At 39.9% G+C, this 25,524-nt stretch overlaps 1 protein-coding gene across 12 annotated transcripts in view; it reads right to left on the bottom strand.

Moving 5' to 3' along the window:
- Positions 1 to 25,524, bottom strand: part of TCF20 (transcription factor 20) — a 131,758-nt gene continuing 106,234 nt past the window's right edge. For 4 of the 12 annotated variants that reach the window (XM_075750965.1, XM_075750991.1, XM_075751001.1 and 1 more), the window contains 4 exons: positions 14,873 to 14,966; positions 8,022 to 8,071; positions 5,216 to 5,343; positions 1 to 1,297 (listed from right to left, as the gene is read on the bottom strand). In XM_075750965.1, the coding sequence (XP_075607080.1) occupies positions 5,260 to 5,343; positions 8,022 to 8,071; positions 14,873 to 14,966 (228 nt within the window). In that variant the 3' untranslated portion in view covers positions 1 to 1,297; positions 5,216 to 5,259. Of the gene's footprint in view, positions 1,298 to 4,879; positions 5,020 to 5,215; positions 5,344 to 8,021; positions 8,072 to 11,159; positions 13,301 to 14,872; positions 14,967 to 18,607; positions 18,683 to 20,246; positions 20,422 to 25,524 lie in introns of those variants that run through there. The other 8 variants (XM_075751008.1, XM_075751031.1, XR_012835144.1 and 5 more) reach the window with 7 other exon arrangements.

Genomic DNA, 25,524 nt, shown 5'->3' with positions numbered 1-25,524 from the left:
CAAGGTTAAAATGAAGTTTATTAGTTTTTTTGGTTTTTTTAAGCTTTTTTTATATAAAACTGTTTGTGAAACAGCTATTTTATTCCCATGGCAGAGTGACCCCTGAAAGATGCACTAACCCCTTTCTTAAGGCCTTAAGAAAAAAATATTTTTTTTTGTCATCATTGTTGTTCCTTAAACCCAAATGTTTTAAAATTACATAATTTACAAAAAAATCCCACCCCAAATAACCATATAGTGTAGGCTGTTACACTGACATTCCCTCTTCCTTCCTTAGGAAAAGCAAAATGTAAAATAAAAAAAGGGCTAAGTGGATTTTCCTGATGAGTTTGAAGATACATCGACTCCACCAACATTCAGACTTCCTTCCCAGTTCCCCAGTCTGGCAGGTGAACCATCATCTTCCTCTCACCTGCCTTCAAAACCGAAGGCAGCTTCTTGGAATGATTTTGGGGGTGCATGTTGTTGCCACAAAGGGCAGATACTCCTTTCCCCCGTGTGGTACAGATGTTCCCACATGAACAAGGTGTACGGGATCTATCAAGCAGCAGCTACCTCTTATGTCATGAGACTCATGAAGTAAGAGTCTTCAGATGCTTTTCAAGCTTCTGCTATTAATATACAGTGTTTCTCAACTACGATAACCTTCCTACCCCGCATACATAAGTACTGACCGCCCATCACCTGCAACCACCCAAGCCTTCCTCCTACACCCTAAAAAAAATTTATCATGATTTTATTTGCCTTTTAAAATTGAACTTCCTTGGATGTTGTGAGAAAGAAAGCAAGAGGAAGGGAGACAAGTCCTGTTCGGAGTACTCCCAGTTCCACTATTCTTTCCCACAAAATGTGAGGCTCCACAAGCCTTGCTTTGATTTTGGATTTAATACTTACTTTAGCTACGGTTTTCTTTTTTTTAATTTATATGGGTTTTTGTTAATTTTAATCAAAAGCATCAAAAGGGATATAGCGCACCTTTCATTTAAAACAAAGTCTTTCAAGACTAAAAAATAGATCTTTATATATATATATATTTATCCCTCCCTCTTTAATTCCCCCCACCTGTTTCCTTTTCCCCCTCCCCTTCCCACTGTCACTATGGAGATTGTGTCCATGGAAACAGCTGGTTCAGACTCCTTGGTCAGATTCTGTGATGTCATCAGTCTTGAGTGTGATGTAAGAATTTATGAAGGAAGTGCTGGCATTGGCAGGCACGTCGAGAGGGGGCATGGCTGCACAGTGGGAGAGATTCCATTCAGTCACGAATGTCCACCGCTTTTTATCTCAACAGCCTAACCTGAAAAACAAAGTGAAACAGTAATATTGGAATGGTTCCTTCCCTCTGTCTGCCAACATCACACATACACACCCCCCCCCCGCCCCGGGCTTCGGAAAAAACCCCTCAGCAGCCTACCACAGCAATAACACCAAGAGCTCTTTAGTTTTGTGGACTAAAAATGGATGGAAGCACAATGGCGAGTAGTTCATAAAAGCAAATCCATGTGATAAAAAGTATTAGTTTAACAACCAGCAGAAAATGAAATAAGCCTAGCTACAGAGGTCCAGGATGACAGGAGGATCTGTGTCACGACAATGGCGTGGCACTCTTACAGAACAACTACCTCCAGCAGCCAGAAAGGAGCTCGTTTGCCTTGTGTTCGCTCCTCATCTTCACTCTGAAAACTGCAAACAGAGGGGCCAAGCACGTTCAAATGTGGTGACAGCTTCTGGGATGCCACACTGCCCCTCAGGGACTGGGCCCAAGTATTTTCATACAGGTCACCACACTACCACACCACAGTAGCTTTCAGTGAATATATAGCAGATAGTGAAATCGGTATCAAAATTACAGGAGTGCAGCTGCAGGAACCAAATCTGGGAAATGGCTAGATTTCACAAGCTAAAGGTAAAGCTGCAGTTAAACTAATTGGAGGTCAGGTAATGTTTCTTTCTGTTGCTTTTTTAATTGCCATATTATGGTGGTGGTGACAGTTCATGGAAGGGCTAAGCTTTCAAGACAAATATGGAAACGTGCAAGTGCTTGGCACGCTCATTCTCCCTGTCCAGAAATTCTCCAAGGTGAAAAATTAACGTCAGGAGTTTGCTAAGTTGGTGGAGGCTCGGTTCAGAAGAGAAACTACAGACAAAGTTAAAATTTCATTTCTCTAAGCCATGGTTCTCATTCTTAATCTGCACAGCCGAGAAAACAAAGCTTGAAATAATATATTCCTTTCTTCCCTTCTCCTATAACACAAGTGAGCCCAGAAGCAATTTGTTTATTTAGTAAGGTTATTAACTTTGATATAACTTAGATAAATCCCTCCCCACCAGCTAACGAGCTTGGGAAAAGGAAAAAAATTCGCAACGTAAGCGACACATATGGAGAGCAGTTAACAGCATTAGAGGTGTGCCTGGGAACGAAGTAACACCCATGTTCGTTCATAGCTGGCAATTAAACTCCAGGAACCCTAACTAAGTGTGGTACAGAAGTCAATGCTGTTCTGATTATCAGCACACCAATTAGATTACAACCCAGCAAGCCCACCTCTTGGCTGCAAATATCCCCTCAGACAGGGGTGCTAGGCTAAGAGCGAAGAAAGAGTCAGGCGAGTACGCGTGAAAAACAGATGGGTAAGGCACGGAGCTACAGCTAAAGAGGAAAGGAGGGAGGTTCCTAGAGAGTTCAGGCAGCTGACCTTTGTGGTGTTCATTACTGTGCAACTGTGAGCCCTCGCTGAAGGAGTGTCAGGGCCGTGTTGCTGTCTCTGGCTCCTGTACAACTGCAGCTTGCCCATGCCTGGAATCGGTCCAGAGCATTAGGCACTGGCTCAGGGAGGAAACAGGCTCACTGCACAGAGACAGTCCTTCCCCGTTCCTGGACAAGATCCAGAGCACCAGACTCACTCCCACAGTCACTCTCCAGATCTGGATTTGATCCAAATGTTCTAGAGGCAACTGGCTCAGGGAGAGAGAAGCAACAGAGACAGAATACACTGACTTGCCTGGATGTTATCCAACACGTGGGATTTTTCTTAACTTGCTGGGCCTAGGAGTGAAGCAGGACTAAACCAGCCCAATAATCTAACAGCTGAGGGCCCATTCTACCTTACACGAAGGCCAGCAGAAGGGCAGCTCCTGTACTACCAGCACTGCTACAGAATTCCTCTGAACTTCTTTAATTACCACAGTAATGCAGTATTTTTAATTTTTTTTTTTTTAAATAATTTGATCTTTTAGATTTGCATGGATTTTGGGATTCAAGCTCAGGTTGGAGAACTTAATCTTTAAGACGTTTTCAGCAACAAAAGGGGGAGGCTAAATAGGACCTTCAGGTAAGAACGACTTGAGGCAAAAGTTGATTTGCAAAGAAATGATGCCTTAGAGAGATGTCTAGAACGCACAGTGAACACGGTGCAGAGATTCCACAGCTTGCAAGGTCTTAAGCCAATACATTCCTATGATATATATAAAAAAAAGAGAATTACCACTGAACAATAATGCAGGAAACAAAGCTGTGTAAAGGTCTCTGGGACATAGTAATGTTCAGCAGCACCTTAAAGAAATGCCCCAAAAAATCATCACTGAGAAGACTTCTCTCGTGTTAAACAGTTGTAACAGACGCCCTGTGAGACTATCATCCTGTTTTAACATTATGAATAATATTGCCTTTTGCACTTTAAGGAAAAGAAAAAAACTTAAAAGAATCCCAATGACCTTTACAATGAAAGGAAAAAGTTACTCAAATAATGAACTTTAAATACTGTTTGCATGGTAACTGTTTTAACAACACTTCAAAGCCAAGAAAGAATGCTGTTAAAAATGAAAAATCACAGAACACAGCAGAGCTAAACCAAGTCAGCAGTCCGTCTACAAAGTGTTTATATGAAATGTGTCTTCTGCTACTGCACTAAAACCAGAATTCTCTGATTAATCTCTCATCCTTCACAGAAAACACCATTAAAAGCATTTCAGAGTTATGTAACTCAAGAAACAGGTAAGATTTTAACGTAAGGTAGGTGCCTGGGAAGCAAGGAAATAGTGGTGAGGGAAGGGGATTGTTATAATCAGCTCAGAGAACAGACATGAAAGAGCAACTTCACCTGCATGATTGCAAGAAAAAGGGAAGCAACTAGCTTGAGTAAAGAAATGCAACTGAGCAGTGAAATGAAGGCAAGAGACCTTCTTGTACTGCAGCTAATGGGAAAGGGTGCCTCTAAGTATTAATTTGAAACCAAACACTTCATGAAGTAAGAAATCCCAACCTCATCCCACTCCCTGGGTGCTAACTCCCACCTCTGTGCTACTCCCTCCTTGTGCCAAGGTTTTTGCCCAGCCACAGGGTGAACCAGATTAGGAAAATGACCCAACTCACATGCTAACGTGTAGTTTCAGACAAAGTGAATTCCCCACCAAGTTCACACATGGCTGTATGAACGCTGGGACTAGAGAAAGGAGGATGCAGGAAGGAAGAGCAGGGAGGCAGCCGGGGCGTGAGAGCACAACAGCTGCTTTCCACCGCGCTGCTGACATAAGGCAACTACAGCCCACCCTGCATCCACAGCGAGGGGAGGTAAGGGGCCAGAGTAAACATCACAAAGTTATGAAATTGTGGCCGCTTGTGGATATAGTTCCACCTTCTATCCCCCACGTCTGTTTGCAAAACAGAGGAAAATGCTGGTCTGAAAGGAATATAATTGGCTCCTGATAAGATTAATTTACTTACCCCTGTATTTACATTTCCAGAAAAAAGGGGAATCAAGATTACAATAATCTTGAACTCATCAATATTATTAATTCTTCCTTACATACAAAATTTAAGATACTTCGATGAATTTATTTATTTATACAGAAGCTTACTATTAACTACTCTGAGACTTACGGAAAAAAACTTTCAGATCCTTATGGACATGATCATGGCAATATGAAAGGAGATTTCTGCCACTGGTTTAGCTGGGAGAGTAATCAGGCAGTTGTAACAGCTAACAAGCTTTGCCTCTCACCACTAAACAGAAGGAACTGCTGCAGAAATACAAAAAAAGTGAAGTCACTAGCCTGAACAGAATGGTAGCAGGGAAAAAAAAAAAAAGAAACAGTTATTACAAATTTTCTGAATATGCACAAGAGCACCTTGATTTCTCACAGAAATGGGGAAGGCACTGGAGGTAAGGAGCCACAGAAGGTGGCAGGTGGAAACTGGGAACTCTCCCCAACTCACCTGTGCTTGCTTTTATTTCCATTCCCAGGAGTACACTTCCCCCCTCACCCCCGCTCCGACTGCTCTGTGCTGAGGCTGCCTTTCACCATCTTGTTCTGCAAGGAGGGAAGAGAGCAAGGAAGGAGGGGCTGACGAACCAGCAAGCCAAAAGGAGGAGGAAAAAGAAAATGAGGGAGAAAAGGAAGACAGGGGTAGGGAAAGTGAACATACAGAAAGTGAGAGAAAGAAAGAAAAGTCAGTATTGGAACCAGACATAGATTTTTCAGACAAAGTTTTCCCTATGATAAAAGCAGGCAATTCAGCAAAAGTAAAGAGTTTGGGATATGAAAGCCTGATTAATTTTAAGAAACACAGAATTTAACACAAAAAGGTAGAACAAGCTGAGAAACATCACTTAAAATTGTCCCACAGATGGCTTAAGACAATCTAAGACTGCAGCGCCACCAAAAGCTGAGGTACCCCATCCCCTTTATATCCTCCTCGGTGCCTCAGTATCCTTATCAGTTCTGGTGCAACAGCCCTTGCTGTGATGCAGACACACAGCTAGTTGGATTTGCGAGAGGAAGCTAACCCTTTAAAAGATGATTAGTTTTCAGACAGCGTTTTCCCTGTGATAAAAGCTGCTATTTTGCAAAAGTAGCACATTCAGGACACGGATGGTTGAAGCATCAATGCTGACAGAAGGAAATGGGAAAGCTCACTGGGGAGCACAGGGAAAGGCAGGACCAGTCCCTCTGGACTTAGCTTGCTTATGCCTAAAGTGTCAAGCACAGTTAATGAGGCAAGAAGCACCTTTGCTGTCCAGGAGCCTCTTATGATGATGAGGTATATTTATCGATGTGAGGCATGGACTGACAAAGGATAAGAGGCACTATACTGGGGGACTTATTCAGCATTAGCAAATTTATGAAGTTAGTTGTTAGTTCTTCCACCCATTAACCAACTACAGAAGAATGAGGTATTAGACAGCTACTAATTAGCTACTAATGTTAAACTGGTGTTTCCTAAAAGCATAGTTTTAAATGGTCTAAAGTCTTTCTTCCTCTCAATTGGCCATGTTCATATCAAGCAAAAAATGGATGCAATTTGTTCTGCATTCTAGAGCAATTGTTTTTAACCTTCCTATTCCTGCCTTGCCACTGGCTGAAACTCCCGTTTCAGCCACTACAATGGAAGGAGCAGGGTGATCCTATGTTCTGCCCTGCAGAAGGATTTGGCACAAACCAGTAATGATCAGTGAACCACAGGGCAAGGGCAGAGTCACAGCCAAGCAAAGAAAACTCTGCTTTACTTCAAACAAATGATTCACATCTTTACTAAGCAAAAGCCAACAAATTTCAGTGTCAAAGAATGGCTGCTGATATTGAATTTCCATTTTTGATGCAACACAGAAAATAATCTGCAGTAGGATAGTTTTGAATAAAATTCAAAATTTTATTGCCTCATGAAGCACCTTTATCAACTTAATTGGCAGTTTTCCCCCTCCCGCCCCCCAAGATTACTTTAGAAACCAGTGTGCCTGCTCAGTATCTCCTCTGCAAGGCTGGATTCTGTAAAATCATTGTTTCCTTTCATGGTTTGAGCACCATCACTGCAAGTGCTCACATACAGCAGCAGTAATCCAAGCCAGCTATGAAACGCTTTGACACTATGTTTCCCTGTAATACTTCAGGCAATGGGTAGCAAAAATAAAACAGGCTTTAAAGAGATAACCTTCCTATTCTCTTCAGTCAAGGATCCAAAAGTTGGGTAGAGGGTGGCACTTAGGTAGTTGCATTCCACAGTAAGGGAAGCTCATCCTTCCTGTTTTGGTTTGGCAAGATCTGCAGGTTGGTGTACTATTAATGCATCACTTTAAGCTTGCTGTACATTTTCAACATTATTCCACAATTGTGCAGAACAATTTATTTTCTTTTATACGGTGAAAAGTAAGACAGTTCTGGATAACAGCCTGAATGCCCCCAGAATCTTCCAGCGCATTTTAAATACGTGTGTATAAATACATCATATTGTGGTAGAACATCCAGAAAGCAATATGAGACTAATTCTTGTATGTTTACAAAAGACAGATTAAAGATAATCTGTGAAGACAAAAGACCACCAGATGTCAGTCTAATTCCAGGCAGAGAAGAGATCTGCAGACAAGGACTAAATGGAGACTAGTCCCTGATAGAAAGCAACACAGTTCTTCCCTACTATCATTTACTTTCCAGCACACGCCATCCATGCTCTTGCACAATTCCTGTTGTATTCTGAAGAGTCAAAGATCTACAGAACAACTAAATAGATAAACTGTAGGCTGAGCAGTAAGAGTCAGTCTAGTTACTACCACTAAACTAGAACAAGGTGTTTCAGCTTCATCACTCCATTGGTTCATGACATAGTCTAAATGTTTCCAAAAATGGTCGAAACTTTTCCACGAGCCATTTTTCTTCCTCCTTGCAGCCTCAGTAAATCCAAGGAGAAAACCCATCAGTTTCAATGTAGCACTCAAACAAACAGTGAGCAGTGTACTCAGTCTATCACAGAAGACAGGAAATGAACCTGGGCTTTTCTAGAGAGTCATAAAAGATCTAAAGAACAACTGAACAGATAGGGCAAAAACTTCATTTATCTTCTTAAACTCTCGGTGTTCTTCTCAAGTCCATGTTTGCCCTCATAATATACCACAAGCACACATCACAGAAGAATTCATCTAAATGCATCTCTGACTACAGATGTTATCCAGGTATAAAATTACTAACCCAAATTTAGATACCAGAAGAGGGCAGCAAAAAACAGGTCTAATCCAGGAGAGGATTCTTACCTTGTGCTTGGGGCACCTCACTGAGAAATTCTCTTCGTTTAGTAAACAATCTAGAGGAGTAGAAGACAGCAATTTATTACTTTTTTAATAAAAACCAACTTGAATAATACATCACATGTGTTAATCTTGCCTCACAGGTATATATTTTTCATTCAAAGATCTCTTATAGGAATACTATCTTATTAGCAGGTTCATCCCTTCCACCTCCAAAGTTTTACCAAGTAAAATTACTAAACACCCCAAGGGACAATGTTGCCTGGATTACCAAGCCAAGTCCAAGCATCTCCAGTCTCCCTGATCCTCTGTATGGAATAAGAATCACAACAGCAAGTCTACAAATCCTGTATCCCAACCCCCTTCAGCTATTCTGGCCTTCCTTGCCACAGCACAAGGAAGACGAATGCATTCATCCAATCCAAACAGACTCTCTTTTATACTTCATAGGAAAATCGATGCCTTTCATCCTTACCCCAAGGCCCTGCCAACATCAGGGGGAGAAAGGGTGTGTGTCTCTATGTATGGGTGTATATGACAGAATTTGCAATCCCAAATCCTGGTGATCAGTTTACACTTTGACACTATGTCTGGTAGTCAGGTCACTCATGCTGCTCTTGGATCTGCTTCCATGACTCATATGTGAAGCTTCTATGATTTAAGAAATAGTTTAATTAATGATTTAAACCTATTATGGAAAGTGGGGCACCTACATAGAACTGCTTATTTAGGAACAAATTAAGCAATACTGTCGTTTGAAGAGCATTTCTTTAGCGGCACTGCCAGCGTAAATGTTGCTTCCCCTCTCACCCTCCCTCCCAGACTATGCCTCTAAGGGATGTGAAGTCAGCAGCTTCCAGAACTTCAGCACTATGCTCACACCAGCAGCACCAACCAGATGGCTCTCTGCCTTCAGATACCCTGTATTTCACCCTCACAGCCAAGTGAAAAAGCCGCACTCTCCTGAGAGAATTCAGCTGCCTCCCCTGGGCACACTGAACTGCAGGGCCACCTCTCAACCTGCCTAAACTTCTGACATCGTTCTTTCCGATTGCCTCGTGCACCGCAGGCAGGCTGACCGAGCACCATCACCACCTCAGTAGGTCCGAGCACCATCACCGCCCTCAGTGCAACCAACACCATGAGAATTCAGCAAGGTGCTTATGACCTCCTGTCTGCTCCAACCTACCCAAATAGCTAGGCAAGTAAAGCAGCACAATGGTAAATAAAATGTGCTAATTTAAAACGCTCTTAAGTATGTAGCATAACCAGCACTACCTGCTGTTTCAATCTGTTGGAAGAGTTTAGCAGACAGCAGGAGACTGCAACTAAAGCTTGAGGGAAAAGCTTTCTAGACACCCAAGCTTTGGCGAGCATCCCTCTGCTATGAAACGCTTATGTTTCAACATGAATGCCTCTGGCCTGAATCAAAGGGTAACAGCATGCAATAGGCTAAGTTACTTGAGAGATTTTTAGGCAAAGGGGAGTAAAACCCTTACTCCTGCCACAGATAAAAATTTCAAATGTGGTATTAGCAAATAAAGGAGATAAATAAAATGTTGTCTTGTTATAAGGGCAGGAATTGTACATTTAGACTACAGCATGAATTATCACTGCATAATACAGCAGTCATCAAAAATATACAGAGCAATCATCAAAAACATACACAGTATGTTAGAACAGGATGGAGTTTTCTTCTTTCTTGGAAACCCAACATCGGTAATGAATGCACTTCTCTAGCTAGTACATCAGAAAAGATCATACAAGGATCAGGAAGAACCGCCAGAAACCTCCTAGCTCATTCCTGATCTGTGTATGGAGCTCCATTTCTTACTACGGTTAGCATTTCTGTTGCAAATACTAATAGCAGATCCAATTAATAGCAATTTTTTTGTTTCTCTTAAGGGACAGCTATGAAAAATTTCATCAGCTCACTGCAGAAAATCAGCTGAATATCAATAAGGCAAAAATTGTTCATCATTACAAAGCTGGCCTGAATTTCCGTTAGCAGTTCCAAGTATTTTATATCACAGATTACAATTCATCATGAAGTCACCAGACACATAGCTATGATCAGTTAATTGTGGCAGAAAGGGAAAAAGAACCAAGACTCGTCCTTGTTTGTACCAATTTTTCTCCATAAAGTAGTCAGGGAAAACCTAAAACATTTTTAATAGAAGCAATTATTCTTCTTTAAGCTTCACACTTTGTCTCACTCTCTGTGTTCTGCTTGTTACTTGTCTTTAATGACAGTTGTGAAGACACAGGATTTCTGTTCTCTGGAAATTTCTTTTATTTTGCTGCTGGTCTTTTTCTAATTTACAGTCAAAAATCTTTCATATGTGAAACTGCCTACGATACACGTTGTGGGGACAAGTGTGCTACAACAATCAGGATCTGACTCCAGGTGGGGAGGAAAAAGCAGAGGGAGAGGATACAAAATTTCAGAAAACAAAGATCCTGTTTCCATGGAGACGTCCCTAGGACTAAGTTATCTTGAGACATCAGAGGCTCTTCATAAATTTGGACAGACGAAGCCAAACACAATGTTAACCACAGTCATTTCCATATAAAAATTACTTAAGTGGCACTACTGATCTTGATTTTTATGCAAATGCCTAAGAGGAGTTCAGCTCTCTTGCACCTTATATTGCCAAAGATTACTTTGTATGAAAGGAGATGAAAAGGAAGGCTGAATTAGGCTATATGAAAGCAGCCATATGTACAAACTGGCACCTTATGAAGCCATGTGCCTTGCACAGCAGCCAATTAGCAACAGCAGTGCAAAACCTGGCTCCTCACCAGGGTGCGACTGGAAGGCAACCATTGGCCCAGAAGCCAGAGCCCAGGTCGCACCGCTGGGCCAGTCTCCAGTGCTGCAAGTAACTCAAGTCACTTTGAGGTATTTCGTTCTCCGGACTTTTACAAAAAAAGGTACTGCCTTTCAAGTGAGGGACAGAAACTGACGAGGTACTAACCTCTAATCAACACCAATGCAAAGGTAAAAACATGCTCACAGTGCAACCGCCTAGGAGTATGGCCTGCATGCTTCATCTCGGCTAAGGCATACTCACTTCCAGGGATGCTACAGTAACTCAAACATCAAGTGTTTATGACTCAACGTACTGTAAAAAAGACTCCAGCAAATGTTTTCTGATTTTTTTTTTTTATAAGATACAAAACCACTCATCCATATTCCAAAAACCTGAGAGCCCTTGTAAATGTCAGCACAAACTTCTGACGATTCAGAACAAATCTGTACCAGATCCTCAGTAAAACAAGATGGCACAATCCTTCAAAGCAGGATGGCCGACTTCAAATGAAACTACCACAGCGCTCAAGGAACTTGAGAAATAGCCATATCTGATTCACTGCAGGAAAGACAGCAGCACTGCATAACCAATAAAAAGGGTTTATAGGCACACAGAGGGCTGAGGAAAGAGAAAAGAATGCTGATTTGCTTCTCAAGGAAGCGTACATTTTCTGCTTGGGCATAAATGAAAATCAAGCCCTATACTGTACAGCTTGCTTATTTCTTTTACATAGATTTACTGGAAGAGTGGCTATAGATTAAGACAGCTTGATTACACCCACAGATAAAAGCAACTGCAAACAAGGTCTTTTACTGTCGTACCATCAGGCTGAAATTTTGAATGCTGAGATTCTACTTCAAGCTGGGCTCTCTTGTTTGTTTTGGTTGAAAACTTCAGCTAAAGCAGCCTAACAATTTCCTTAAAACTCTTTCCTGGAAAAAAAGTTATTCTGCCCATGTTAAACATCCCAGCAAATTTTCTCTGAAAAGCTCTAACATACTCTGATTTTCAGCAGGACCTGAATTTTAGCCAAGGCATGCCCTTGCCAGCTTACCACAAAATCAGCAAATGTAACTCTCTGAAAGGAGGAATGGGGATTTTAATCTGCACATCCTCAGGAGAGGCTTCTTAGATTTTAGTTGCTAGGTCCTTTGAAAATTCCATCAAATATACTTTTGTTTGGGGGTGAGCAGGTCTTTCCTATAAATGAACCTCTGGCCACAGACTTAAGCACCAGACCCAAAAGCACTGAAGCTGTCAGGGGACATTTCTAAAGCTCGAGCAGCCTGAAAAAGCTGACCATTTCAAAACTGCAAAATGGGAAGCATTGGCACAGAATGCAACAGAAGTGAAAATGTTACTGAGAAAAGCAATCTGGAATTGGAGAGAGTGGAGGCTAGCAGGATGATGAGACTAGTGCTACTAGAAGTTAGGAGCAGAGAATTAAGGATGAGTGCCAGCAGGAGGCTAAGACTGAATCAGCGTTGACTGGAACTAGTGGCATAAAGCACAGAAAGGTGAAGAAGATCAAGGGTGATACACAAGAACAAACGGGGACTAGCAGGGTTAAGTGTGACAAGGAGCTGAGTTAGGAGAACCAAACAGGAGCATGAAGCCTAGAGATGAGAAACAGAGCTAGGAGCAAGAAAGGGAGAGGAGGAGGTGATGCAAGAGCAAAGAGGAGGAAGCCAAAATGACAGCTAGAAAAATGGGGAAAGGAAAAGTTGGAAAGGACTAAGGAGAATTGGGTCTTACAAAGAGACTGGGATAAGAAATTTGAGAAGAGGAACCTGAGACTAGATAAAGACCCTGTGGCTGCTATAAAGAGCCGGAGTGGAGAACGTATCAGGCACATACAGACTGAAGAGGAAGAAACAGAAAGGAAAATATATAAAGAAGCAAAGAGAAGTCTTTGTTCTCACTAAATCATACTCTTCCCAGAGTGAAACCAAAGATTCACCAGTTATACTACTCCTCTGCTCTTATTTAAATATGTTTGTGAAACTCACAAAGTATCCCATCTCCGTGCAGCTCTAGCCCACTGAGTGGCTTGCAATTTATTACTGCCGTATTACTCAAAGGAGGGAAATCAGCTTGGAACAGTGCACTCTGACAGATGGCCATGTGACAACATGATGTCTCATAAGAAAAGAAAATGAAGTAAGCATAACCTTGCAACTTGAACACAAAAAGCTACTCTAAAAAAACCTCAGAGGTTGCAAAGTCAAGACAAACACGAAGACAAATTTAATATAGCCCACTTCTACATATTACATGGTAGACATATTATATTGCATTTAATATGGACTAAATAGTATGATTATATACTAGTTTTTGTACAGGACGCTGCCTCTTCCGTGCATAACACAGAACTGCTCTTGGGAATCAGTCATCATTGTTCAGTAAATTTGTCATCTGGAGGATCCTACTGTATTTGCTGAAGTGGAGTAGGAGTTAATGAGAAAGGTATATCTGAAGAAAAAGGACAATATCTTAATTTTGATACCTGTGTTTAGAACGTAGAAAATGCTACATACTGTTCCTAGTAACACAAGAATTCAAATTAAGCACCCCAAACTATTGGGAACATTCACTTTTATTTATTTTGGGGGTTTTTATGGTATTGAAGAGGGCAGGTCGCAAACCAGAAACAAATTACTAAACACAATACGAACACAAATCTGATGATTTCATTTCTCAAATGTACTGTAAATTAAAAGTTTGTTAATGTTCATGAAACTCTTAGACATGACAGAGATTAACATCACAGAGGATTCCATAGTTCCACATTCAGAACTGAGATGGAATTGTATGCAGTAAATAAAACACAGAATCAGTGAGGACAACATATGTTCATGAATGAGTACCCTTTCATCCTACAGGCTGAGGTAGGGCCTTATTGAAAAAGACGTCAGCCTTTAATAAGGCAATTAATACATTCATAAGAGACCCAAATTAAACTTACATGGATACCCTTATTTCTGGCAATTTTTTGAGTGTTATTTTTGCAACCTGAATTATATTTAACACCTTATTTAATGTAAAAAATCAAGGATTCTCCAGCTGTACTGTGGTACTAGTGGTATTCCACTGCAATACTAATTTCATTAAAAACACTTCTATTAGAATAAAATGCAGTACTTTAATAGGGTGGTATTTCATAGTGAGAGGTGCAATGCAGTCATTCAGAAATGAGCATACCTACTTCAAATACTGTAACATTTGAAAACCAGCATAAAATAGGTGATTAAACAAGTGGGCTGCTGTGGAAGTGGGATAACCAACAGGAAGCTTGCAATTATTTGTCAGATGAATTATAATCTTGAATCCTTACCAGTTTGTTATCAGACTAAGTTTTGTATATAGAAGTGAGTTACAGAGGACTGGAATAGTGGGACATTATTCATTCTGAGCTGGGATTTTTTTACCCAAGAATAAAGTTTATCTGCATGAAAAAACTTCCACTATCATACACAAATCACCAACTTGCAACCCCAGCCTCATAGCTGGAGATAACACCATCCAAACCATTAGCTGTCCAATGATGAAAACTGGACCTACTCAAGACTGACGGAAATGCTTCTAAGGAGGGAGAAGGAAGGTTGTGCTGCAAGTGGTACTGATGATTCTACAAACACTTTGCACTTGAAATCATTACTATGACTATCCCTAAGAGTGTAATCCTGAAAGGGGAAAAGCCTTTCTGGTTACTTGCACCCTTTTAACAAAGGGTTTATCTTTTTTGCAACGAAAGACCGATCAGTTCTCATAGTACAGCCAAATTTCAGTCACTGCAGCTGCATTCCACCAAACCAGGTTTCTTCTGCACTTTCAGGTAGATTCTTTTTCATTACAAGTTCCATCTTGTCCCAATGTGTTAGAGTACACTGTTTATCTGATGCCATTTCTCACTATTTATATTATTGTATCTTCATAGTAGGCGAGAAACTGAGAGGGAATAAACTTGTAAAGTAACTCGGAATTATTTAGTGTCATATATTTTGAATAAATATGAGATACAGTTAGCATGTAATTTGTTCTTACCTGCATCGATGGCACATGGGTAATGGTATCGGAAGGAGCAGCCTTTGTTGTAGCAGCCTAAGGTGGCTCCTGGTTCCTGGCAATGGGAACATTTCTGAAAGGGAAACCAAGAAACAGCAATGAAGACTGCAATCAACTTTAGAAGTATCTGTATTTTCCTGGGAATTTTATCAGCCACATTCCAGCACAAATTTCTTGAGTATCACAATGCTACACCGTACCTTTCCACACCAAAGAACCTTTTGAATAGGCAACAACATAAGCTCTTTTAAACAACAAACTTTTCAGCTGTGCTAACCAGGTAAGTGATACCAAACATCCAGACCAACCATTCAGAAAGAACTTGAAACGCTTCTCAAATCCGTTTCACTGGCCTGTGTTTCAGTATCTGACAATGACATCAGTGTTAAAATTGGAGGAAAAGAGCTTTTTTGAATCCACAGCAGCTTTAAAATGAGAATTAGCATGACAAAAAATGATTGAGAAGATACCATTAGCGTAGAAGTAATTTGGTTACATCATTTTCATTATCACTAGCAGTCCAAGAAGATCAAGGCCAAGATGAACATTTTTTCACAAGTGATCAAAAAAGGCTTACTGGCAGCTGGAGAAGATGCCATCAAGGGAAAATACCTCACCATCACAGAAATGGCACATCTCCAAAATAAATGCCTGCAGTGCTAGAAAGATGCTCATACATTTATTTTCAAAGTAGCGGGACTCATCTGATGACCACATTCAATTTTCATTTCTTAAATCCTATTATCTCTACTGGTCAATGATGTATTTAACTATCACTACAAGAAAGATACCAAGGTGCTGGAGTGCGTCCAAAGAAGAGCAATGAAGCTGGTGAAGGGTCGAGAGAGCAATTCCTATGAGGAGCAACTGAGGAAACTGGGGTTGTTTAGCCTGAAGAAAAGGAGGCTGAGGGGAGACCTTCTCGCTCTCTACAACTACCTGAAAGGAGGTTGTAGCCAGGTGGGTGTTGGTCTCTTCTCCCAAGTAACAAGCAATAGAAGAAGAGGAAATGGCCTCAAGTTGCACCAGGGCAGGGTTAGATTGGATATTAGGAAAAATTTCTTCACTGAACGAGTTGTCAAGCACTAGAACAGGCTGCCCAAGGAAGTGGTTGAGTCGCCATCCCTGGAGGTATTTAAAAGATGTGTAGACGTGGAAGTTAGGGACACACTTTAGGGGTGGACTTGGCAGTGCTAGATTAATGGGGGACTTGATTTTAAAAGGTCTTTTCCAATCTAAACGATTCTACAATTCTGTATTATCAGATAAATGTGAATGCAGCAGAATGAAAGCCACTCACCCATTCACCTCATCCTGAATGACTTAAGGAAAGACCTAAGGAAGCAGGCCCATCATGCACCTGTTTCAGACAGCAATTTTATCTCTTGAATGTATACAGTAAGTGAATTTCATTAACTAATCTAACATTCTGATGAAAGCTGATTTCTGACAGTTTGACATTTTTCCTTTCTAAAAAGAAAACAAGGCACATATGGCAGAAAGCACCAAAGGCTAAGAGACCACTACTATTTAAAAATTAAAACACAAATAGACTACTGACAGAAAAAGAGAAAATGGCCTACAATAACTTCTGAGTTATACTTAAGAAACACAGGAATTTTTGTTTTGCTGATAAACACAACCAACACCACAATAAGGCCTCATATAACTGGTACAATTCACCCTGATTTTAGGCTATAAGAAGTTGCCTTTGGTCACTGACTGCACACAGAGAAGTGACATGATCTAAAAAACTCTTTTTCTATTGGAAAAGCTAGTATCAAACTACATGTGCTCTATTAACACTATCGGCAGGCTACAGCTGTACAGCACACAGATGTGCTCAAACCAGCAGTGTGCCTGGTTGGCACTGGCCAAAGCGTGATTTTTTTTTTTACTGTATGGGGAGGCTCATACACCAAGATGGCCACATCAGCTAGACTACACTTCTTCACATCCCTGAATAACATACACACATGGCAGTGGAGGTCTGCAGAATAGATGTGGCCAAAGCTAACAGGCACAGTGAAGTTCCTTACTCTGTATAGTAAATAGGGGTTTGGTTACAATATTTCAAAAAACACTAAAAATATGTGACAGTGACTGCTCCTTCTATTATTCTACGCCATGCAGCGATAACTACAGTTTGTATTTAAAGGACTGAATGAGGATGAAAGCAAAACTATTTCCAGCCATAACCAGGTGGCCCTCTCCAAATCAAAGCAGACAAAACTAACATAAAAGCTTGTGAGACGTCAGTTCTCATGACATCTGCAACTGCAGTCTTCAATACTGTCTTCTCTTTTTGGTTATGCCAAAGCATCCCGAGCCTGATCTTCAGCAGTCCCTACTAAATCATGTCTATCTTCTAAGCAGTGAATGTGTACCATGACAAACTATTACAGTGTTTATCATGTAAGGAATGTGTCCCTGGGGCCTAGAAAGAGACACCCAAACAACTTATTTTTGCCTGTCAGTACACAAACACTAGTTTCCAAAGGTTTAAATATTTAAAAAAAACCCCAAAAACTAAACCAATATTGAAACGCACACCAAAACTTATGTACCTCTGGCCAAACTGCAATGTAATTCATTCTCTCATGGGAGTAAAACCAAGTTTCATGCATAGAAAATGTCTTTTCCTGGCTACAAAGTCAACCCTAGAAGAGTATTCTGTACTGGCAATAATCCCAGATTCACCTATGCCAAGTATTCACAAAGTGCTGCTTGAGGAGTTCTGAACCAGAGCTCTTTACCTGTAAGCTTTATTCTCACTTTTAGATGTGGCTAAGATTAATTATTCTTACAGGACAGAACCCAAATCAACTATTCTTTTTGAACACAGATATGAATTTCTAGTTTTGTTCCTCAGAGGCATTCTGTCCTCCTCACTTTATCTCAACTTTGAAGTACCATCACGCTGTTGCAAGAGAAGAGGTCATTCTTCCCTGGAACACTGTGTCCTGTACAGAGCAGTCAGTAAGAGCATAAGAACTACAGCAGTAGAGATTAAACTGCAGCTGTGTAAAGTATTTCTTAACACTAAAAAGGCACGTCTTAAAAGTGTGCTGTGAAATACAACTGAAAACAAGAAGACCCCTAGCAAAATTTTTGATACTTTTCCAAATGTTAATTTAGTCTTTGAACTTATTCTTTGTTGCATCTAGCGTGGTTCATCTTGCTATTCTGAAACTTGCAGCAGAAACACGATAGGCATTTTGATGAATTTTAAGTGAATTGGTACGGAATACTTTCAAACTGGTTGCAGTTAGGACTGATCAGACAGGAAAAGTGGGTAGTTAAGATGCCAGAGCATGAGCATCAAGCCTTCATTTCCCTTTTTTAAAGTCTGCCAGACCAACTAGATTATTACCAAGGTTACCTGCAGCTACGCCCACAACAGCAATTCCCCAGTGTACTACAATACCATTAACTGCTCAAGGCAGAGATCGTCTGCTGCTGCTGGCTCCCCTGCTGCTGTACAAGTCTCCATTCTGGCAGATGCTTCTGCTTTTCACAAGCCACTGACAATCTAATGGCCCCATTTCTTCTACCTCCTGGGACCCCCGACCATCTGCTTCTTTCAGAGGAAGCTGGGGGAACCACATACACAATAACTACTCTTTTCTTTTGAGTTCTTCTATCTTGACACGCCACCAAGTAACTGAAAGAAGCAGACACCCTACAAAGCTGTATGGTTCTAAAACGACTTACGAGTCTATAACTTAATCTTTGAAAGACACTATCATCATGTACTGCCACGTGGTTTCCAAATATATCCAGGTGTTTCTAGAAAGATAGAAAAAAGTGATTAAAAAAATTCTGGATAGTCTCAGTCTTCTTTTGCAAGACACCACTGCTGTGCCTAAAAAGATGTGTAGCTCCTGCTAGTACTTTTTGTGGTCAGAACCCTTATCCTTATATATTTATGTTTGAAAACAAAAAGAAAATAGAAGATGTACACTACAACTAGAAAACATTCTAGAGCCAAAATAAAATCACAGAACTTCACACAGGAAACGTGTGAATTTGGCTTAATGACCACTAACCATTTTCTTTGGTCCATGAGCAAATTTTCACCCAAACTCCACCACCCTGCAGCCATTCACCAGCAGATGGTAGCAGCCTGCTTGTCACTTGTAAAGGAATTATAGCATTCTTAGCCAGGGAAACAGCACTCAAAGTCTCTTGGGAAGAGAAATTCCTTTTGCTCAGTAAGCAGCCTGCTTAACCTCTGCTGCTTGAAAGAGCTGAAGGCTGGTTCTTGGAGTGTGCTCCCAATGGGAGGTGCCAATGGATAGTAATCATTGCCAGGCATCTAATCAACTCCTGGCTTGAATTAAAAAAGGAAAAAAGGAAAAAAGGAAAAAAAAGAAGAAAAAAACCCCACACAGCAAAGATTGATTCAGAGGTCCTATCTCCACAATTCATCTCTGGCCACAAGGCACATATATCTCACTTAGAATAGGCTGGAGAGACTGAAAAGTGCCATTTAGAAGAGACACTCCATCCCTTGAACTAAATTATCAATAGTATTAAAGCCAGATACATTGTCTCTACCTCTCCACGCTATTAGCAGCCCATTTCTTCGTGGCTACAGCTCATCATTCTCTGTCGACCAAAATGAAGTAACACCCAACCTGGAAGGGTGAACAGTAGGGGGACAGCTACCACAGCGGCAGCAGAGCTGTTCTGATTCATTCAAAATATTAAAACATCCACTAGCTACATTTCTTTTGCTTTAAGTGTTTGGGAGTTTTGCTGCAATTTGTATTCCTTCATTACTACAAAAGTGAACTCTTCTGACAGCACATTGCTTTAAATGTAATAAACAAGAGTGTGGTTTTGGATACCTTTTTTTGCCTCCCTCAGATTTGTACCCAACTTCACATAGGTGTTATAACAGAAACATGTCCTGAGCTACCTTACCTTCCTCCTCCAAAGCAAGTACAACCTCCTAGGCTTGTGAAAAGTGCCCCAAGCTGCTCAAGTAAAACACACACCTTTCCCTTTGGCTCTGCACTGACAGAGATAACATCTTTGTCTAGGAGTACTGGAATCCCATAGTGGACATGGTTTTGCTGGTGGGAGGACAGGAGCCACCGGACTAGACCTTCCAACATATTCTGGGCAGCAGCAGGAACAGTTGCTTAGAAGCAGAAATTAATTGCTTCTGCCTAATACTAATATAAGGTGTTTTCAGATTATTCCTCCACTATCTTTTTTGTGGAACAATTACCAAAGCAGTTTAAGCAAGGACATTCACAACAGATGCAACTGTATCATATTTTCTATTGTCTATAATCCAACGAGTCTTTTCTTACTGATCAGTTGCTTCTTTCAGTTTGCTCACCTGCGCCCCACACTCAGGCCTCATTCTAACTTCCTCTCTTCCAAGCATCAGTTTTTCCTTTGCTCTCTGTTTTCTTCCCTTTTATCTCTAGGTATCTCCTGGTTTTTCCCCTTCTTGCATATCAGTGTCAAGAATGCATAAATGGAATAAAATAGAAAGCAACAATTGAAGGTTACTAAAAAAGAAAAGCAAGCAAAAAATGAAATATATGTAGCATTAATTATACAGGTACAAGTCTTTACTTTACATGTTATATGCATTTTTCATACTCTCTCCTTCATCTGTTTAAATTACAAGCTTTTAGGAAAATAATTGCTTCTGTATAATTGCACTGCACAAATGCAGATGTAAGATAATGAGGATTTCAGAGTCAGCTGCAATATTAGGAAGGAGGGCCTTCTGACTATTTCTGATTAAACAGTTGGCAGGCTAGGCAGAAGCTCAGATTTAATATCCAGGCGAAAGGGCAACAGAAGCAGCAGGCAGCCGCATTCTTTTTTCCTGGAAAGCAGGATGCAGAGAGACAACTCACTCCAACAAGCTATGAGGAAAATGAAAATATTTGTACCATTTGCTACAGGAGAAAGGAATAAGTGATTTTGGAAGACTGCTGCAAAAAGGGATTGAAATGAAAAAAAAAAGAGAGGGTGGGCAGACATTTTTAGGAAATTGGAGAGGAAAACAGCACTTTCACTCTGATGTGCAGATACTGGTTAATGAAAAAATTTCCTTATGTGACTGGGGCTAGAGATAACAACCAGTACTGAAGGATACAGAATTATTAGTTTCCATTTCCTGTCAAACAATTTAAATTCTCCAAAAACCCGGCACGGAGTATCAGAAAAATGAACTCTCCACAATTAAAAATATAAAAATCCTTTAAACTTGCATTATTAAAAGGTATCTCTCGCCAATGATGACATACTCCTGTAGCAAGCAAATCAAGTAATAATAAAGGAAAATAGTGAATGAATTAAACTGGGCAGCTATCTAGCTTTAAGTCAAGAAACTAAGGACAAATTTAGATTCCAAGATTTCAGCAAACAGACAAATCAATGATCTGGAAGATGCTGTACTAATAAAGCTGCATTAGGAAACACAGTAAAGAGTCAGAACTGCAGTGCTGCACGGGTTGCTGAAGCACAAAGGGAAGCTGCAGCTCAAAATGGATGGCATGGAAAAAAACCCAGAAAAAATACCAGAACTGAAAAATGTCTTAAAAAAAGGGAAATCCTATTAAATACATACAAAACTGATTCAAGTTCAACAAAGCACTTGAAGAACAGAGCATTCTATTTCCCTCAACTTGAAGGAAAAAGAGAAAGTAACAAGAACAGAAATAAATGGTTGGTTTTGACAAGGAATGGTTTGCCAGCAAAAATTTCTAAGGTTCTATGCAGACACTTAAGCTATTTAACTGTACTTATAGAGACTCTTGAAAAGGGGGGTGAACAATAATGTGTGAAAACTTGTAGAAGTTTCTAAAATTATCAAGCTGATGGCAAAGAGCTGCAAAAATATCTCACAATCCTGGATAACTGTATGATAAAATGGAAATGAAAATTAATGTTGTTAAGTGCAAAGTGATACGAACGGGGAAAGTATTTTCACCTATGCATATACATGATGACAGATTCTAAATTAGTCACCCTATTCATAAAGGAATACAACAGATCAGGAAAAAATAAAGACAGACCACAGAGATAACTAGGAAAGTAAAGAGCTGCCATATGAGAAAAGACTAAGTATTTTGGAAAAGAGGTATCTGAAGGAGGATTGAGATCTACCAAAATCAAATATGGTGTGCATAAGGGAATGATTCTTAGCCATTTCCAAGAAGGAAGAGCAAATAACGGGTTTAAATTTAAAATAAATCTGCTTTTTTTCCCCCCACAACAAAATCAAAACTATAAAAGTCATTGCCAAAGAATGCTGCACTGCCCAAAAGATAAGTGAGTTCAAAACCAGGTAAGACAAATTCATCAAGGATAGGTATGCCGCTGCCTGTTAAAGAGAGTGATGCAAAAGAGACTACTCTAAGTCTATGATTGCTGAAAGAAGGGAGAAAACATGCAAGTAGCACTCTGTACATGCCTGGTTTACCACACATCTCAGAAGGCAACTGCTCCTGGCTGTTGCTGGAGACAGGACACCACAACAAAACACACTTTTGCACCTGCCTGGAATAGCAGTTCTTTTGTAGACCAAGAGATTTGATTGTGAAATTCCACAATGAACAATAAGAAAAGTCCCATGATTATTAAAAAGAATGTAGGCATCCAGAAATTACACTGTTAGATTACAAGTTTTTAAGACTCTTCAGTCTTACCTCCATAACAGAAAGGCTGAACTAAACACTACGTAACACTACATAAAGGGTTGAAATTTGATCTAAACAAAAAATTCATGTGCACTACTCCATACAAGTCTAAGTGTTCCTTCCATTTACTCGGTGGAGTGATCAGAGGCTTAAATGGAGACGACACCAGTGAAAAGCTGAAAAAGTCATGGAGCAGGATGAACCCTTCCTGCCTCTCAAACAATAGAAAGAGGAAAAAAAACCCAAATGAAATAAGAACCAAGCATAATTGAACCATGATGGAGATTAGAGACTTAAGAGTAAACTGATGGTTAACTCAGATTTAGCAAAATTGAGAAAAAAATAACAACTTTAAATGGTAATGAAAAAGCATGTTTAATTTCAAATTAAGCAGGCTAAGTACATGCCTTTGTAGCCATTTCATATTTTAAAAGGAATATTAAAATAATATATAGGCTACCAACTCCAAGAAGAAACACGTAAATCTTGTTTCCTTTGACGACAAAGAGCCACCCTGAATGAGAGAAACATTTCAGACAACCACTTACAAGTATAGGGATTTGAATTTGCTAAATATGCAAGTCCAGCAGAAAAAATTATGCAGTTTATGTTATCTTGGCTATTCATTTGGGGAATTAAATGTGCAACAATAAGTGCAATTTAGTTACTAAAAGGTCTGAAAGATAGAAGGGTAGACTTAAAAGAGGAAAAAGAAATTCAAATTTTCAAGCAGTGATTATGTGATAAGGACATACAGAGTTGTGGGAACAGCACAGTCAGCAAGAGAGAGCATTTACTCCAGTTGGAGTTTCTGCCAGTACTAGATTTCTTTCCTGCCCATCTTGGGTACTGATTACAGGAAATATCCAAATATATAATGAATCTTTATTTAGCACAAAGTCTACCGAGTACAGTATAAAACAAGAGTATGCAGTTGCCTTAAAACAAAGCAACATCAAAACAATAAGGGAAGAGTTTTTGGATAAATTAAATAATTACCAAAAGCTCTCCCCTGTAAAGCACTACCTTTGAATATCAATGACTGGAGTGACATAAACAAGGAAAAAAACCGGACATAAACATGAAAATGCAATAAACTCAAGGAATTTGTTTTCAAGAGCCAAACTGCATGATGGAACCAGTTTTTCTCTAGTCAAAGAAAAAAAGGAGATTATGATTAGTATTTAGTAAAAGAAAGAAAAAAGAGGTCTAGTTCATTAAGGATCTAATCACTATCTTATTAGTGGCAGCGGATTCAACAGAAACAAAACATTTGTAAAGGCTTAAAAATAAGGAAATGCTTTTGAGCAAGGCAAACTTAATGGAAAAGGTTTTGACAAGGTATTAAATACCTATAAAACTTGGCAAGAAAAAGGGTGCGGCACAAATCCACGCCTGCCAACAACTCAAAGACTTGTAACATTGGACAGAAATAAATCATTTGTCATTATTTGTAATAATCTGTGCAAGCCCTCATCATAAACAGAGCCCCACAGTGCAAGATACTTCAGTAACACAGAACAAAGCGTTGGTGGATGCAAAGGGATGAAATAGGAATGGTGAGACTGAGCCAGCAGCGTTGGGCAGAGTCCATCACAGCAGCAGGCTAAGCATATCCAATTGTTCAGCAAAAATCCCAGACATAAAGCGCTTTCAAGAAATGTATGAAGGAAAACAAAGGTAAACGTGCAGTGTCTTGAAAGTGAGGCACTTCATTTAGGAAATTATAAAATTAGCCAGGATGAACTGATTGCAAGTTGATCATAAGTTCTTTAAACTGAAAGAAGAAAAAGAAGCAGGATGAAGGCAGATAAAATAATGAGTAACTTATGTTTGAGGCGTAAGAGTAGGCCGACAGATGAATGTGAAAGAAGTAGGTATGTGAAAATGATAGTTTAGAAAGCATTTTTTGTAACAGTGTTCCAAATGGACGTTTACTTGTTAAGAAAAATACCAATTCTTAAATTAAGGTCTAAAGAGCTGCTCCTATTGTGCAGTCAAAATATATTCCACTGCAAGTAAGGATAGGTGAAAAAGGTACAATGCTCAACATTGAAAACGAACAACTTGTCTCTCTAGAAAAAGGGTAGCAAATAAAAATACTACTCAATACTCTTAAAGAGAGAACGACAAGAAGACAACAGCTCCTCCAGAAGGCCGTTGAAGCAGAGCTATAATAAGGAGCAGCAAAGCGCACACAAGTATTTCTGAGTTCACTAGTGGCTGCTGCTACCACCCAGGAAAAGCAGCTGAAGATGAGCAACAACAGCAGGTCAAATGAATCCAAGAGAAGAGGTAAAGGTGCAATGCTTGCGGAAGGAGAAATGTCTGCGAGACAGTACATCTCTCTTCAGTGATAAGCTGTCAAGTAACACATCAGTGTTAAAAAAAAAAAAGAAAACAAGATACAAGCTCATGAAATGCAGCACTAAATAACCAATCACAGTTGAGGAAAACTAAACAAATTAGTAACATACACTGATGAAATGACCTCGGATACAGAGGAGGTGCTCTATGTAAAATAATGTTTGTTGGCCAAAAATGTGAATGGGTTTAAAGAGGAATATGTTATTTCACTATTCAATAATCATCAGGAAAAAACCTACAAACCATAATGATACATGTACTGCTTAAACTGCCCATTACTATAATAGCTACTTTTTCTGAATTCTAAACTGAATTTATTCAAAAAAATCTAGGGTCAGCAGGCTTGCCAGAGACACATGATACAGGAAAACTTTGTATGAGCTAGCAGCAGTTTAGGAGCAGCAGCAAATATAAATAGCAGCAGAAGTCCAAGGCCGGATGGCATTCCAGCTGGGTATTACAAAGTAGCTGAGGCAGTGTCAGTAGTTTCCTTAAAGGACAGACTTAATGTTCTCCTGGGGGAAGAACTTCCTCTAATGATTAAGGAGCTGTGTGGTTCTCCCCAGATCCAAACGGAAAAAAAAAAAAAAA

This window comes from Balearica regulorum, chromosome 1 (assembly GCF_011004875.1).
Source record: "Balearica regulorum gibbericeps isolate bBalReg1 chromosome 1, bBalReg1.pri, whole genome shotgun sequence".
Taxonomy (NCBI): Eukaryota; Metazoa; Chordata; class Aves; order Gruiformes; family Gruidae; genus Balearica; species Balearica regulorum.
The sequence above is the reverse complement of the archived record's forward strand: the minus strand, read 5'-3'. Positions and strand labels throughout refer to the sequence as shown.